The 18,219-nt window shown below is 48.0% G+C and overlaps 1 protein-coding gene across 4 annotated transcripts in view; it reads right to left on the bottom strand.

Annotated features, from left to right (window-relative positions):
* Positions 1-18,219, bottom strand: part of FLI1 (Fli-1 proto-oncogene, ETS transcription factor) — a 122,756-nt gene that overhangs the window by 84,481 nt on the left and 20,056 nt on the right. The window contains exon 1 of one of the 4 annotated variants that reach the window (XM_038535663.1): positions 2,233-2,739. The exons of the other annotated variants lie outside the window; for them this stretch is intronic. Coding sequence (XP_038391591.1) covers positions 2,233-2,277 — 45 coding nt within the window. The 5' untranslated portion in view covers positions 2,278-2,739. Of the gene's footprint in view, positions 1-2,232; positions 2,740-18,219 lie in introns of those variants that run through there. 4 annotated transcript variants of the gene reach the window in all.

Raw genomic sequence — 18,219 nt, forward strand, 5'->3', positions numbered from 1 at the left:
CATGTTTCTCCTCACCCTCTGTCTCCACTGGCTTCTCTCCAAATTTGCTGGTGGGGGGCTCTCTTGGGGGCTTGGGATGCGTCCTCTTTGCATGCCCTATAGAGCTACCCAGCACGGCGAGTGCTTTGCCTTGGAGGAGGACCTCTACCAATGCTTATTCACTGGAATTGAATGGGATGTTGGTTGTCATCCTGTCTCACAAAAACATGTGCTAATAATGTTCCTGTCACCTGCAACATAAGATCTAATTCTCTACCGTCCGGTGTAAAAATTTTTAAACTATTTTCCAGCTTCCCTCCACAACTTGTGGGACACTCTTTCCCACGTTCCCGCTCATGCCTCTTCCCTGTCCTTGGACTGTGGTGTCGGGTAAATGCCAGGTCATTGTAGAAATCAACCCTGTGGATACCTGCACCCTGGGAAGCCATCCCCAACTCCCTCAGCCCTTTCCAGCAGAGTTAGTTGTTCTTCAGTTGGTTTCCTGGGATGCTTTGCACATATTTCGAAAGCACTTTCTGGTCTGTAGTGTGTGAGCATCCATTTATGCCTGTTTCCTTCGGGGAACTCTGAGTTAATCCAAGGCACCGACCCTGTCCTCTGCACAACTGCATTCACAGGGCTGCACCTGGCCCAGAGGTAGTAGGTGCTCAGTAAACGTTTGATCACTAAATTACTGAGAGAAGGAATGGGCTCCATTCATCTCTTCCTTGGAATCTCAAGCAGAGTCTTCCCACACCTGTCCTCCTCCTTTCCTTGTGCCCCACACGCGGCCACCGCCCGACGCTCAGCCCACACATGGCGCTAGAAACGCAGTGCTGTTATTTCCATTAGAAATATAGAAATGTCTATATCCTCATGCACGAGTTCCGTAACATTGACCGTAGCCATTGCCGCCCACCCTGCTCCGCAGCCTCCACCATTTATAAAGATACCTATTCAGGCCTCTTATCACCCAAAGATGCAGGCCCAGCAAAGACAAGCCTTCCTGAATCACAACGTACTTCCTCCACGAAGACTTCCCACCCTAGCCCAAGCCCACAGCCCCTTTCCTTTCCTTCTGAATTTTGTTTGTTTTGGTTTTCTTGCTTTAGCTGCCTAATCTCTCACTTGCTTCTCTGTCCTCTTCACTCCACTGTTGTTTTGGACTCATAGGCAGTTGTCATGGATATTATTTTTTTCTGCCGATATTATTTTTTTTCTCCCAATTCTCTGGAGACTCCCCCACGGTTCCCATTAGTTGATACATGACCAGTGTACAAAATGAATGACTGTGTTAGATGTTCCGACGTTGACTTTCTGCATCTCTCTCCAGACTCTGGGTTTTCCCAGGAGAACTTTACCTCGTTTGACTCGCTGCTGATGAAGTAACAATCATCAGCCACATCTCAGGGACTATACTCTCTGTGATGGAATAAATCGCCAATAATTTACACCCTTTGACTCACATCATTGCACTTTACTGTGGAAGCCATACCACTCGTTTCTTGGTTCAAATATTGATTAAAAAAAACCCCACAAAAACAACAACAACGACAACAACTATAGAATTCTTCCCAGCAGAGAGAGCTGTCTCCCCTGGAGCCTGAGCAGGCCTTTCCCTGCAGAGTTGGCTCACACCCCAGGACCATAGATAAGAAGGTGAAGGCTCCATGTGAAGGCCTACTAGCTAAGTAGGCCAGGTGGGTTTTTGATGTCTACCATCAGCAAACTGGTATCTGCAGCCTGTTCTGCCTCTTGTCTGAACATCCTCCTCCTGCACGCCCACCGTGGTGCCTTCCCCTCTGTGGGTTGAGCCTCTCTAAAAAGCATCCCTTAATAAAGTCTCCTCCACTTCTCCCCTTGCCTCCCCACACCCTGTCAAAACTTGCCAGGCCTGCCACATTCACAGGACCTTGCTATGCTAAGCACATGTGGTAAATGGAGTCACTCAAGACATGTCAACGAGAGGCTTTTGCATTTTGACATGAGGTTCCTGGAGGCTCAAAGAAATGAGCTCAGTGTGACCATATCAGGCAGGTAGGATACTGGTGATGGAATTTTTTGGGGGCAAATCTTTCAGAACCTCTCACTACAGCTACCTAGGACACCTACATCTAAGGCTAGCCATGGTCACGGGAAAGCTTCCTCCCACCTTCTCCCTGGTCCAGAATGACCCAGGGAGTCTCTGACTCTAAAGCTGGTTAGTGGGGTTTTAGGCTAGAAGGTTAGGAAAGAAGATCCACCAATAAATACCTGGCCTGAGTCACCTGGCTTGTAATTCAGGACCTGGAACGTCATTCAATTCCTTCCTTCTTAAAGCTGACCTTCTTGAGAATTTGGAGCTGGCAAGTTTCAGATTCATTTGCGTCAACATGTTGTTTGGTTAATGCAGCTGAGCATCTAAGCCCATTTTCTTAGAAACAGGAAATCCCAGTGTGCCAAGAGTAAACAGATCCCAGCCCCCAAAAGTTCGAGTTCATTTAGGAATTCCCTGACCACAAGGGTCTCTGGGGCTGTGTGCTTGAGCCAGGCTCGCTCCCCTGCCCGTAACTGATCTTGCACAAAGAAATGGTCTCTCTTCAGCTCAGAGCCATGCCCGGAGAGGCTGGAGATACGTTAAGGACAGCATCCCAATGCCAGACATCACACAGAAGAGCATCAAGGATCTCTTATAACTCAGCAGGTGTTTCCCCTGAGCCCCCCACCACACACTCTTCCACTCTAGTTGCTTCCTTCTTATTCTTCGTATCTCTCAGGACAGCAGGGATCTTGTCTGTTTTTATTCCCCATCCTACTGTTACCACCAATACAATGCCTGCAATGGGAGGCACGAAGTTCGTATCGGTGGGATGAATGAATGGCAGCATGAGTCAAGGCATCAGTGAAATCAGTGAAGAGCTTGACCGTCCCAGCTGTGCAAGGCACCATGCGGGCGGGGGGGGGGGGGGGGGGGGGGGGGGAGGGGAGGCGGGGGGGGGGGACGGGGCGGGGGAGCCAACACAGGGCTGGTCCTGAGGGGCTCACACAGAATGCTTGTTCACAAACTTGTCAGCACCCAGCAGATTCTACCAAAGTTGCCAGGAGGTGCCAGCTTCTCAAGGTTGCTTGAGCGAGCTCAGGTTAGAGGAGCCTGGAGAAGAAGAAAATCGTTGGCCGGGTGGCGGGGGAAGCGCAGGGGGGTGGCCAGAGGGCCCCCTACCTGCAGAGGTCCCGCTCCCTCGCTGGACAAAGAGCCCTCAGAAAGCTGCCTTCCCAACCTCTGCCACACACGGAGCAGGGGAAAGAATCATACTGGCCTCTTGCTGTCGCCGAGCCTGCTGACCCTGCTGCTGGAGGGCCCGGGGAGTGGCAGGCAGCTGCACCAGCCCCGCACCGGCTGAGCAATACCTGGGAGTCTGACAACGGAAGAAAAGAGGCAACTCTTCTATTCTTAGTAGTTGCTTTCCACGTATGTGTAAGTCAAACAGCCTATGCAAAAAGAGGCCTCGTGGCAGCAGGAAATTCAGAGTTGTGGGTGTCTTTGTGCTATCAGATCAGGTCCTGGGTTTGCCTGTAATCTGGTCTCATGGGCTTCCATGGGGTGAGGCCAGGGAGGTGAGCTCAGGCTGGCCCCGCCTCTCTTGCCTCCGGTTTTATGACTCAAGGGGGACTCTGTGACTTTTTTAACATCCCTCTTTCAGTATTTCATGTGGGTTTCTTTTCTAAAGGCTGTAAAGAATATGTTATTGAAATAAAAAAGAAAAGAGTCCAGCCCTGTTACAAAATGCCATCCCAGGAACGCCTGGGTGGCTCAGTGGTTGAGCATCTGCCTTCCGCCTGGGGCGTGATCCTGGGGTCCTGGGATCGAGTCCCACGTCAGGCTCTCTGCAGGGAGCCTGCTTCTCCCTCTGCCTGTGTCTCTGCCTCTCTCTTTCTGTGGCTTTCATGAATAAATAAATAAAATATTAAAAAAAAATGCCATCCTAGGTCCAGAAACTGGGGGGAACCAAAGTGACATATACTTAAAGCCTGGCATTTAACGCTCATTTAATGATTTAATGCACATCCATTAGGAGGAGTGATGTAGAAGAATGTTTAACGATGCAGGAAATATCCATAATTTAGTAATAAAAGAGAATAAAATGAGGTTGCAAAACAGTATGATTCTGGTTATATGAAAATAAAGCATATATAGGGGCGCCTGGGTGGCTCCATCAGTTAAGTGTCTGCCTTCGGCTCGAGTTAGGATCCTGGGGTTCTGGGACAGAGCCCGGCATTGGGCCTCTTGCTCGGTGGGGCATCTGCTCTTCCCTCTCCTGCGTGCTCTCTCTCTCTCTCAAATAAACAAATAAAATCTTTCTTAAAAGAATAAGGCCTATATGTCTATATATTTGCATTAAAGAGACTGGAAGGAAACACAAGAACAGGTTGTTTCTGGGTTGTGCAATCTGGTCTTGGCGGGCTTCTGCGGGTGCTTTGGCATGTTTCTCTTGTGATTTTACTGTATTTTCTCAATTCCATACAAAGCTGATGTATCCCATTGGAAATCTTCGTTTTAAAGAAAAATACGTTAAAAAACACCATGCTTTTTAGTGAGCAAAAGAAAATTTCAGGCCACAACACAGAAACGGAAAGAAGTGGCGGCGTCTGCAGTGGCGGCTCACCAAGGGAGCCAGTCCTCTCAGCGTTGGGTGGATTTTGATGGACCTTCCCTCCTGTCCCTGGCTCTCCATCTCTCCTCCTTTCTCATCCCTGCACAGCTCTGCTGCTCCCAACCGGTGACCGTGCGGTGCTCCAACAGCACCTTGCTTCCCTGCGGCACCTGTTACCTGGCATCACTTTTGGCTTGTTTGAGGGAAGCAGGAGAAGCTCTGGAAGCAGAAGCGGCTGTGATGAATGCAGCTCAGCTTCCAAGGTCCAGTGTGAGTCTCACTGGTCACCGGAGAGAGCCTGAGGTCTCTCCATAGAGCTCATGCTTCCTGCACCCAGAGACCTCGCTGATTTGTGTAAAGCACCATTTGACCCTTTAATCAGGAAGACGTTAGCGACTCCCAAGTGTGCACCTATCAGAAATGGGCTGCCTTAGACTCCCGGGGGGACTTTAGTCAGGTTGTAGGTAAGTAAGAGATACACACAAAGGTGCTTTGTATAGATGCACACAGAGATACACACACACACACACACACACACACACACACATGGATGTACGCGGCACACACGTGTAGATGAGAAGAGGGGACAGATGGAGCACGCACACCCCCCATCTGGTCCTCATGGTATTATGAAATGGTATATTTTCTTCATCTAACGGATGAGGAAACTTAGAGTCTAAGAGGGTAAGTCGCAGGGCCAGAAGGGGCCGAGCTAGAATCGGGCCCATCCTGCCTGTCTCCCAAGTTCCTCGCCAGGGCGCCTCTGTCCCTCCAGTGTCGCTGTCCCCGCAGGCTGCTGTGGTCGTGGTGTGTCCCAAAGCTCCGTAATTACTGGGTTCGACCTGGCCTCCAGAATAACCATGACAATATTTGTGGAAATGTTCACAAAAGCCCTTGACTTCCAGGTTCTGAGATCAGAAGCGGAAATTTCAAAATACCGAAAGTTCGTTTGTGTCGAACACATTGCTTCGGCTAAAAGCAGGAAGTCCGAGAAAGCCTGATCTCATGAGATTTTTCAGCCCAATTTGGATCAACATCTGCACTTCTGGATTTTCCACTGAGGCCAACCCAGCTCAGCTGTGCCGCCGCTTCTCCCATTTCACGGACCCTCTACCTCCCGCGTGGGGTGCAGCGAAGCAGTGAAATCTGTTGCTAGCACGAGGGTGTGTGGCCCGTTGCAGAGCGGTGAGCTGGCTTGGTCAGGAGAGGGAGGAACAGTTGAAATTTGGAAAATATGCAAGCCCCCTTTTTGTAAAGTAAAAAATACACCCAAACGCACAAAATCTCTAAACAATAAGTTGTCCAAATAATGGCCTCTGTTCTAGTCTCCAGGTGCCGGAAACAAGTGGACAGGACTCCTGCCACCTCCTCCTTCCCAGAGACCCAGCCTCCCCATTGGTTAGACTCCAGCCGGGTGGGAAGCGGAAGGGCAGGTGGTGCTCAGCTCCGGGCTTCGCACAGCCAGCCAGCTCCGGGGGAGCCCCAGCAGGCTGGGGTGGGGGGGTCGCCTCTGTATCCCAAAGCCTATGGGGAGTAAGTCCCTCGGGCTGCAGATGAGAACTCTGAGACCAGGAGAAGTGATTTGCTTGGGGCCTCCTATCTAGCTGACGGCAGGGCTGGGATGAGAACTCCTGTCTTCCCCAGCAGCCTCCTCTTTCTCCAGTTCTGATAGCTGGCCCCCCTGCATTTCAGCAGTCAAATGACTTAGGGGAGGTCCTAGGGTTTTTAAGTGACAGGTTTAGAGTGAGCGTGTTCTGGGGGGGCCATGATCTGTGGGGCTTCCCTGTTCAGAGACTGCCGGGAACAATCGCCCTCCCATCCCGCCCCACGGTCCCGGGCACCACCTTAGATACCCCTGTGGGAACATTGGGGGACTTCTGGATAGCAAGACCCCTCCATGCATGGTGGTGTGGGCTCCCCATGCACAGACTGGGGTGCACTCTGGCTGCACGACTTTAACTCAGCCGCACCCAACTGAAACAGTGCAGGAGAGGTAGCAGACGGCCTCCTGGGGCCACGTCCTCCTGAGTTCGGGGGGCGCAGGCACACGGGAGAGACTGTCTCCCCTTGTAGACCCGTATAAATGGGGTGCAAAGGAGATGAGGCATGATGCCTCGAGCAGCTGTGTGGCCTCGAGTAAATGACTTAAGGTCTCTGGGCCTCAATCTCCCCATCACGAGATGGGCAATTGCAATATACACCTCACAGGTTGGGGTGCGGAGGAAAGGGAGCTTGTGGCTGCAGGCTCTTCCCTCGCTCCCCTGCAGCCCACCACCTGCCCTTTGGGGATTAAACCCTGGGGACCCTATGCGTCTGGGAGGGGGCCCCTCTGAGCCCCAGCAGAACTGCCAGGAGCTGGAAGAAGTCTTCCCACTTGCAGTATCCTTTCTTCTGGAGGCCTTCCTGACGCTGAGCAATCACTGAATCCACGCCACCTCCAGGCACAAGCTTAGGGAGTCTGCTTTTCTGGTGTGTGCGTGGGGAAGGGGGGGTGCCTCCTGGGAATCTCCTCTCTCCTGGCCCCAGCCCCGCCCCGCTTCCTGAGCCTCGCCGCAGGTGCACCTTCGCCACCGGGTGCTCTGGGTTGGGGCGCACTTGGAGCAGGGGTGAGGAAGGTAATCTCTCCCCATCGCTCGAAGCTGCAGCAGGAGGAAACAGGGCCTTTCATGTGGCAGGTCGGGCATTCTCTCCAGAGCGGTACGTTCCCCGGAAGCCCAGCCGGTGGCAGAGGCCCAGGCCGCTGCGCGGCTTCCTCCCCACCTTGGAAAATTATACAGAGCGCCCTGTGCCCGCTGGCTGCCAGGGCAGATGCCCTGCTGCTTTCTGAAACTATCCTGCCTCCTTAGAATGAAAAACAACAATGTGCCATGCCCACAGTGACGAGCTTGCCCTTTCCTCTTCCTCCTCCCTGCCCTGGAAAAAGTACAGGATCTGTAAACAAGTCATTAGATTCGAGATCCTGCCCAATTTAGACTCTTTGTCTCAGTTTTCTCCAGAGTAAACTCGTGGTCACACCCACCCAAACCAAGCAAAGCCCAGAAGGAATGCAGAGCCCTGTGGCCAGGCTAACCACAGCTGACCCCGCGGTGCCCAGGGCTCGGCGCGCTCCCCGGGCTGGGAGGGGCCCGCAGGGAGCCCAGAGGGCTCGGGTTCCAGCCGGACTGGACCAGAGCCCTGGGACGGGCCCAAGAGCGAAGGTCTCCGTCTCTGGGTTCAATTCCCCAAAGCGGTTTTAATTTTGCAAATGCCTCTCCGAACTATCAAAAATCCCAAATCCACCTCCTTTGAAGTCTGGCAAGAAAACCCCCAAGATCAGCTTCTCTTTTATTCCTGAATTTCCCGTACAGGCAGGCTTCTAGAAAACAGAGGTTGGAGAAAATGAAAGTCAATGCCAAATACTAAGCAGACAGAAGACTAACTGCTTTTCCCCACGGCCCCCCACCCCCAGCTCTGGCATTATGGGCTGGGGAACTGGGCCCCTCTCCCGCTGCTGAAGATCTGTTTATTTTGCACTCCATAAAGGGAAACCAGGCCCTTTTTCTGACATTTTGGCTTGGAGGGGGTGGGGAGGAAAAGAGGTCCAGAATTTAAACTCAAAACCAGATCAACTTCTCTAAATCTCTTGGCGCTTTTTCTGCGATTCTTCAGCGGGCCGCATTGTACGATTCAGGCTTTTGAGTCTCCCGACCTGCGATGCCTGCCTCTCTAACCCCCCCTGCAAACCCCATAAACTGCAGTGACCCTTCCTTGACTCCCAACCACGCCAGCACGCCCCACTTGAAATTAGGGACAGACGGGCTCGCGAGCCGCTTGGCAGCTCCCCATCCCGCCGCACTACACCAGCCCTACTCTGCGTCTCCAGCCTGCGGGCCGGGAAATCTGTGCCTCTGGGCCTGAACCCCTGTTCTCCCGAGCTGGACCGGTGGCTTCCTCAGAACAATGAAACAGGGAATTTCCTTTGTCCTGGAAATGTTCCGCTTGTCATCCCCGTTATCCTTATCAGCAGGCCACAAAGCAGGGAGGACGACCAGAGGCCCCGGTGTGCTCGGACCCGGTGGGGTATCATTGCAAAATGTTTTCTTCGCTTTTTCCTCTGCCTTGAATTCAAAGCATGACCTCTACGAGTGGAATTCAATCAGGTCAGCTCCCAGATTCCCCAGTGGGGAAATAAAAGTAGCACAGGCGAGGTCTATTGTTTCGATCTCAAGAAGGTAGAAGTGTTGTTTTCTCTCTTTCACATCCAAGTAAATGAGGTGGGATGGGGGACAGAGGAGGTCATAGCAGGACCCTTGAACCCCGTTTAAGATCTCGGTAGTAAAACAGCGCCTAGATCCCACATTCCCACTGCGCCAACAGAAGGTTCTCCCCAAACGTGCTTGGCATCTGCACGTCAGTCTCTCGCCGTGGCGCTGGCTGGTGTGAATGCGATTCATTTTCTATTTGGACAAGTCTGAAACTGCATTTTTTTTTCCTTCCCCCTTTAAACAACAGGAGAGCAATACAGTTAGGAAAAGGGGTGGAGGCATGTGGAAACACCAGAAGGCCAGAGGAATTGCAAAAATAAACTTCTGCTAATGTTAACACTCTTGTATTCCAGGGCAGGCATAATTAATTGTATATGTTTAGTCACTTAGCAACCCCGAGCTCTTATTCTGAAGAGCTGAAAATATTTCACATATGTAGTGAGTAAAGTCTTTGGGATCACACAGACCCCACTAGCTGCATAACTCCGGGCAAGTCACTGGAGTTCTCTATGCCTCGGTTCCTTCTCATCGGTAAAGCGTGTCTAATAATAGATGTAGCCTGCGAGCTGCGGTGGGAAAGAAGTGCTACAATGCATTTACATGCAATAAAGACAGTGCCTGGCTCATCGGTAACTACTCAATAAATATTATTACAGTTAATGTCATTATTATTATTGTTGACATTGCAGATACCTCCCACCAATGGTTGTAATGAGGGAGCGCCTGGGTGGCTCAGAGGTTGAGCGTTTGCCTTTGGCTCAGGGCGTGATCCCGGGGTCCTGGGATCAAGTCACACATCGCGCTCCCTACCGGGAGCCTGCTTCTCCCTCTGCCTGTGTCTCTTCCTCTCTCTCTGTGTCTCTCCTGAATAAATAAATAAAATCTTAGAAAAAAATAAAATAATAATGAGGTAAAGGCGATGGTGATTCCAGAAAAGATCTTGAAAGCCAACCCCTCCTCTTAATTACGGCGCTTTCTCTGACATTCTAGCAAACACCAGATATAGATAGCTTGCGTCCCCAATAGGCATTTTGTTGTGTTTTTTAACCTTGCAAAGTGCGTTCGTGGCCATCTTTATTACAACATCACTTTGGGGTAAAGTTATCAGACACAGTATCTCCCCGTCGTGCAGTTGAGGAAATAGCAGCAGCATGGGGAGACCCAGGCCTGAACAGAGGGACAGACCACGAGTGTGGCTCCCAGAACTCTGGCTGCCAAAGAGCTGCCTCGCTTTGCAGGTGAGGAGTCAGACCCGTTGACCCCAAGCTGATTCCACCAACTGGAATTCTCAAAGGTGCGAAGGCAGCCTTCCAGAATCTTCTTGCCCTTGACATTTCTGGATACAGATGTCTACCAGCCGGTACATATGTATTCTATGCACTCAGTAGAACACTGGTCTGCTAGTGGCTCCAGAGGCCATTGTCCTCTCACAAGATTCTTTATTACGCTCTAGTTGCCTTGACTGCAGAAGACCAGGATTAAGGAAACGGCTCCTGGACGCACAGAAAATGCTGGTGGGACCCTGGACAGAGAGACAAAGCTTGTGATGCTCAACTTAGTGCCATGGAGCTGTTGGGTAGGGAAGCAGCTCCTTGATTCATTCGCTCATCCTGTAAAGACTTACAGAGGGCCTGTTTCATGCTTGCTCCATCTTATCATTCAGGGTTCAGCCTGAATGTCACTTCCTTAGGGAAACCTTTGACCTCAGACCAGGCGAGGGCCCGGTATTATGCTCCCCTGAAGCACCCTCCACTTCCCTTTTCACTCTATTTGCACTTACAGCAAGTGGCCCTGTATCCGTTTTCCCTCCTTTGCTCTAATGTGACGCAGCAGGAGCCTTGCCTGTCTTGATTTGCTACGGTAACCCAGACCGTAGCCTACAGAAGGTGCTCAATAAATGCATGAACATGTGCCACCATTGAGGTGCAAAGAAAAACTGGCAGAGTGTGTGTCCCCAAGGACCTTAGGCAGACATTAAAAACCCACACTTGGATGCTCATTAAAACAACGGAACAGGAGTAACTAAATTGCCAGGGTCACAGCATTGTGTTCTATGCACACTTCCTCGCCTCACTCCAGATAAAATCTGAAAAGAACAAAGGTGGACGTTTTCAAACTGAAGAGATGCTTTTCTGAAAATGCATGCACCACAGAAATTTGGGGCTCATGGTGGTCGCCATGTAGTCAGGATGAGACTCTAATTGGGCATCCCCTGGGGCCTGGGGATTGATGGGTATTTTAGCCTTTCTGTAGGGCAGGTGTGAGTGGAAGCTGACCACAGTTGGTCCAGCACTCCTGAAACTATCTGGCGGCATAAGGCTTCAGGGAGCTCTGCCTTTTCTCTGTGGCATCCATCCATCTTGGTTTTAAAGAATTCAACTAGAAATGCATGCCACAGACTCAGGGATGGACACAGGCCACAGGCCTCCAGGTGATGCCAACCTGAAGACTTTCTAAGGCAACCACCATCGATCTGCTCATTAGGTGCCCCCTGGGAAAAGCCAGGGCATTTATTCCTCATGGTAATTCCAAAGCCACATCAGGTATAGCACGTCATTCCTACCATCCATGTACTGTTCCATGGGCCACAAAGGAAAGAGAGAACTTGCTTCAAGTCTCGGATGTATCAAGCATTTGGATCTTGGTAACTGAGAGTCCCCATGGAACAGTACAAACCTAGGAAATACTCAATGGAGGGAAATTGGGGTTCAAAGGTCACCACCCCAGCTAGTTATTCGTAAAATGAAGTTGGTTTGTTCATATTTATACTTAAGAAGAAATCTTCCAACAACGAATTATAGGGCTCTGGGAACTAGAAAAGCCAAACACCTGGTAAGAGGATGGAGTCCTACATAATAGAAAATGGTATATTCACAGCAGCACAAAGCACTACAACTGAAAACGATCTTCAAACTAATTTAGCACCATGCCAGTATTTTACAAACGAGGAAACCGAAATTACAACATTGTACAGGATTCTCTTTGGTTAAAGTCATTTTTCAATGAAAAGGTGCATGGTAAGAGCCCATACCTCTCTTTGACAAGTCCAATATACATTTAATCACAATTTGTGAATATCCCTGTGATACATTCCCAATGCCTCCACTCTATTGAAAGGAAAAGAAAACATTATATTCTTAAAGATCAGCATAGGATTGGTGAAGAAGCCAGGAGACTACAGGATAACCTTACTTCCAGCTCCGGGCCAACATGGGTAGTACCTGGATAATGCAGGACATTTATTTTTTCTTTGGTTCTATGTTGGTCGTAAGAGAAAGGGGAAGTGCTAGTCTCCGTGTAAACAACACACTGCTAACTCAATAAGAATAATCCAGGTAAATATATCCTCTGACTGAATTCACATTTTCAGAGGCTTTTGATCTGAATTCTATAGATGTGTACTGTCTGATAAGGAGTCACTAGCTGCATGTGGCTATTTAAATTTAGATTAAAACAAGTCAAATGAAATGCATTTAAAACTTTAGTCCCTCCTTGCATCAGCCACATCTCAGGTGCTCAGTAGCTACTTGAATAGCCAGGCTACTGGCTACCATATTATATTGGACAGTGCAAAACAGCACATTCCACCTTTGCAGGGAATACTACAGGACAAGTCTAATAAAGACAGGTCTCTAAATCTGCCACTTTCCTCTGCCTTTGAGATAAGACTAAGGAAGATGAGAACTGCTGATGACATTTCCCAAATCCCTTATCCTAAAAACTGCACAAGAGCCATATCTATCAGGAGGCTCCCTACACGTTAGGACTCCTGAGAGAGACATTTGCACCTTCCACAGCCCAAGAAAATATTGCTCCCTTCTACCCAGATCAAATTTAAGACCAGAAATTTAGAGTTACTTGGAAAAGATTAGACACTAGCTCTTCTCAAATGTTTAAGTGTTTAGGCAAGACATAGGTCATAGTTAAGACAGCAGCATGATGAGTTTGTCCAGAACCTTTGCATGATCCAACCTCACAGAGGTAGACACCACTGTTAAACAAAACGAGTTTCATGCAAGGTGGCATTTATTTCCATTGTGTGAGATGTTCTTCATAATTTTGAGATACATATTCGAGATGCTCTCTCATCTCTTTGCCTTCACTCTGTGGTTTTGGTCTAGAGAACATAGACTTCTCCTTGAGTAAACATCAAGGTCTTGGTGGTTATTTGTTTCCATGGGCAAAGAAACAGCAGGACTGATCTCAGGCTAACTGTGGTTCCCAAAGAACGACAGATGACTATCTGAGCAGCACAATGTCCAGCCCCAGGGATTTTGATATCCCAATTCTGTTGGCTTGGGATAAAACTCTAATACATAATTCAACACCTTCAGAAAAAAGGTTTACGGAGAAGCTCTGACTCTCAATCCTAAATGCCTGGAATGGGTACTTTAAAATGAACTGTCAACTTCATTTTCCCTTCTTTATGTCATTATGTAGCTACTTCAATGTGGGTAGAATATGGGCAAATGTGCTTCTTCTTCACTTCTGGTCACATAATCCTATTTGGTTGCATGGTATAGCCTAGAAGACAGAGATACAACCTCTCCTAAAATGTTGATGATGCACGATGAGAATAAAGACTAAGCCTACTTTATCTAATCTCACGTGGGAAAAGAGCCAGGATTATTCCCGACTTCAACACCAACAGAGGGCCATTATGGAGGCAAATCACTTTCAACCTGCTGGTCCTTCACTCATGCTTAAATCAGTGAAACCTATTAGTGGCTCTGACACTTAAGACAGACCAACACGACCCAAACATATTCACAGCCCTTGATCAGTGGGGAGTTCAGTTCTGTAGTTCCTGCCAGGTTGGAAAACTCTGCTTTCTGGAAGGGGATGGTGGAGCAGAGCGTATAGAAAGACCGAAATGTTAGCTCCACTCTGAATAAACCGAGTTCAGGCCTGGCCCTTATTGCCCTAGCTGGAGACCACAAGGACACTGGGACAAGAAGAGTGGAGAGGGCACGGGAGAGCCAGTGGGGGCCTGGCTCACTGGGTGAGCATTTTGAAACTGTTCTCAAGGAAGTGTTGTAAAAGATAATGTGTTTTATATTCCAGGAGGACTCTTGACTCTTGAAATGCAGGGACAACCCCCCCCCCAACCCCGCCAAAAAAAAAAAGAAAATCCCTGAGCATAGGTTGGACAGGAGAATTTTGTTTCTCTGGTATTTTCAGTTTGACACACTCTCTTTATCAGCAGCACAAGCCTGGAATTCCTGAGGCTGCACTCATATCCTGAATTCAGTTTTTACGTAAAACCTCCATTGATTGGGATGGGAGTTTCATGAGTATAACAATGGCCGGATACGAGGGAGGGAAAGGAGGAATATGTGATGTTTGGTCGGTACTGATGCATTCAGAGGCGAGAGTGTCTTTATAGGCAACAAGATATGAATAAGTAGCTGATTGGCAAAATTAACCAAACGCAAGTAAGTCTTGGGAATCCTTAAAGGCAGAAAGAAGCAACCTCATAGATTCGATTTAAGCAACCTTGATTATCTGTTATGTTCAAACACTGCTTGGGTGGGAATAATAGCTAAGGCAACAATAACCAGCATTTACACAGAGCTTTGCAATTACAAGGTGCTTTGACTTCTGGACTTCTTTTGATTCTTACCATTAGTCGGGAAGGCAGCTGGAAAACTTAATATTACTTATTATTATTATTATCATTAGTACTCCTATTTCACAGATAGAGAAGGAGGGATTGGAGAAGTTAATAGCTGGCCCAAGATCACACACTCATAAGTGGGTTTAAGTCTACATTTTCACACTTCACAAGGCACACGGCTTTCATGGGACCGTTCCATCACTGTCATAGTGATTTACAAAACCCTCCGGTGTCTCACTGCCAGCCTTGACAAGATTTTTGTGTCTCCCTTCTTAAGCAAGAAGCACCACACAGCACACAGCATTCCCACATTACATTGTGTGAACACAAAGTTGTATTTTGTAACTCAGGCTGACTGAGTACTACGAACCAGCCCCTGACAATAAAGAGAAAAGGATGATCCCCTAGTAAAAAGTTCAAATAAGGCTCAGAAATGAAATTGTTCCGTGATTTACAATGGACAAGAACAACCATGTAATGAGCCACCCAATAGTCAAATTGTAGCAATTAATTAATGCCTTTCTTCAAGAAATTCAAAGCAACTCATCACTCCAGAATTTTTACCAAATCCGTGGGAGAAGAAGGTTCCTGCTAGTAGTTTTAATCCTTTTGGGCAGATGGAGAAGCTGAGGTTAAGAAAGGGAGAGTAACTTGCCCAATGTCATCCAGCCAGCCTAAGGCTAGAGAGGGCCAGAACTGAAATTAGCCAACCCTGGTTCCCATTTTGGTACTTTGGAGGGACTGATAGGTAGGTAGGCGAGGGAGCCTTTCGCCGGGGAGCAGAGATCCACTTCATCAGACACATCTGCATTTAGGGCAGAGGTGGGTGTCCCCAGATAAGCTCATCATCAGAGCTCAGTAAAGTCTACAAGGAAGGGGTGGAGGCTTGCTGTTTCAAGAATGCTAACTTACTTCAATCAGAAGGGAGTTGAAAGCAACACTAGCATCTGGAAAATGCCACTCCACCTGTTCCACTTCCCATGAGACTGACCACTCAACCAACAGCTTGTCGATGCAAGCTGCATTAGGGAGGACTCCTGTGTTTCATGTAACACCCCCCTGACCCTTCCAGAAGACCTGAGCTCAGGGCCATCCCTTCCTCCCAGTGATGGGCACACCTAGGTGCCCACCCCCGGTGATACCCCTTACTTTCCCACAGGAATTCACCTTCACTGGAGCATCAATCTCTTTCTCCTCGTAAATGTGCATGTTTTCTGCACACTAGCCAAACGTTCCCTCCTGTTTCCAATTATTTTTAACAATTAAGCATGCAAATGTCTGAGCAAAATTTGTTAAACTTCTGTGGGCTTTTAGGAGGGAGGAAAAAAAAAGATGAACCAACATGAATCTGAATCATCAAAGAGCTCTTACAAAACCAGCATTTTGAGCCTTTAATTGGAAGTGAATCAGAAACAGGCGTGTGAAATTTCCCATGAAATGCACACAGGGTTTAAAAATCAAGCGGGGTGTGTGTGTGTGTGTGTGTGTGTGTGTGTGTGTGTGTCCGTGTGTGTCTGTGTGTGTGTGCGTGTGCAGGGTCAGAGAAGAGTCTGGGTCATACCCACCCCAAAGTGATGGGAAGAAACGGTTAATTCTGATATGCTCTGAACCCAGTCTTACTGCCTGGACCAGGCTTATCTATAACACTTTCCAGGGCAAACTCTAAGAAGGCAGTGAGGATGGCTGCGTTACTTGTTTACCACACTATGGACCCAGAAAGGATATGGAGACCCACCAGTCTCCAGAAGGAAGGGCTCAGAGGCCGTGGTGTCCAGAACAGTAAAGCCATACCTGGATGCTTTCACGGAGGCACCCTGGAAAACTCTCCACATGCCAGTTTTCCTGAAATGACATGTCCAGGAAAGTAGTCTGTTCTTTCTCCCTCCCCATTCTAGGAAAAGTGCAGAAAATACAGGTGCTCCTCAAGTTCTTGACCTCTGGGGAAGTTCTATGTTGCACAAAGACCCTATTTGAGCAAGGTTACCTGTGCTCTTTGGCCCAATATGCTCTTATTGAGGAGAATTCCAAGGTCAGTATAAGGTTCTTTATAGAGATAGATTATCAGGGGTGGGGGAAGTGCATGAGAGAACTCACAGATCTGTGTTCTAGGATTCCTGACTGGTCACAAACCTGGTACAGAGCTTCTGGCCAAGTTCAGTGCCAGGAAAAGAGAGGTCTCCTGCTCACACATGTAAGTTCACTCACTCCTTTCCCTTTGACATTGCCAAAGTAGGTGATGTGAAGACACTCCAATCATGCCCAAACCCACCCTCACACACTCCCCTCGTGCCATATAATGTCTGAGTTGTTTTCCTTTATGAAATACCCTTTCAATCTATTTTCTTCTAGAGATGATTACATGGAGGACTGGGTTGGGAGAAATCAGTGTAAATTAACAATGGAGAACTAACCCTCTCAGAAATATGTTGCTTGCCTCGGGAGGTGCATTTCAGTTTCAATTTGATTTTCATTTCAAATCAGTGATCATTGAAAAGAAAGAAAGAAAGAAAGAAAGAAAGAAAGAAAGAAAGAAAGAAAGAAAGAAAGAAAGAAAAACAGTGACTTTAGTAATATTTGGGTGGCTGGATGATTGCTTAGATGCCTAGCTGGTGCCTCTGGAAAGTGCCATCTTTCCCAGAATATTCCCCAGGAGTATTATACAGTTGTAAGGAAATTAGATAAACAAAGAAAGCAAGAATTCATGAAGTCTTGATAATTTTGCTCCTGGAAATACTATCTTTTGTAAATGTGTTGTTTGGGTATGTGAATACCCAATTTCAGCTTGGAGTATGAACTGCCTGTTCTCATCTTTGGACATATCACATCCTGAAGCCTCAATGATCTCTTCTGTGCATCGGCCTCTTATCTTCTAAGAGTACTGGGGCATACTATAAGTTGACAACTTGTGATTTTTGTCTCAGGTGATACGACAGGGATGCAGATACCTCCCTTAGTCATGTTCCCTATTTCTCTGGATTATGCCTAACGGTCTTTCAGAAATAATGTGCACAGTAGGTGGTGAGGCCAAGTGATAAGGAGCAATTCTCTCGGCATACTCCAGACAAGAGAGAAAAGCAACACTTCATCCCAATTTCTGGAATTTCTTCTTCAACTGACATCAATGACCCTTTGGATGTACTTCAAAGCTTCTTTTCTTATATGCAGGTTTCTAGAGTCAGATACTTCAAACATAGCTGGAATGAAATCTCTAAAGAAGAGGGCTTCCTTGTTGGCCTGTTAGGTTGAATTAGGTTAATAAAAGAGTACACCCTTAATACAGAGGCGCTCCATGTAACTCTTCAGGTATGCCTATGTGTATGGGGTTGGGGGGTGCTTGTGTAGTGTTAGTGAGGAGAATGGGCTCCATTTCCCCCTTTGAATGAAATCAAACTGCAACTAGGATGAGTTCAAGTGGCTTGTTGACCCCTGATATTTGCATGTAGAGTCCATCATGCTGCTGTAGAGCACACCATGGAAAACTTACTGCCAAGGCAGGTCCTGGGCCCTTCGCACTGAGAATGAAAAATTTTAAATAACAGCTTCTTCAGTGCTAAATTATGTTTGGTCCCAAGTATCCTTGGAGCTCTGGTTTTCTTTGTTCTGCCAAAGGAAAAAGGAAATAAATCAGGAAGCTGGGCCAGTCCACAGGAAGTCTCACTCAGGCTGATAAAGGAACCGATGTGAGGTAGCTGTGGATGCAGTTATAAGTCAATCAGCCTTGAAATAACAAGAAATACTATTCAGGAGA

Source organism: Canis lupus, chromosome 5 (assembly GCF_011100685.1).
Source record: "Canis lupus familiaris isolate Mischka breed German Shepherd chromosome 5, alternate assembly UU_Cfam_GSD_1.0, whole genome shotgun sequence".
Taxonomy (NCBI): domain Eukaryota; kingdom Metazoa; phylum Chordata; class Mammalia; order Carnivora; family Canidae; genus Canis; species Canis lupus.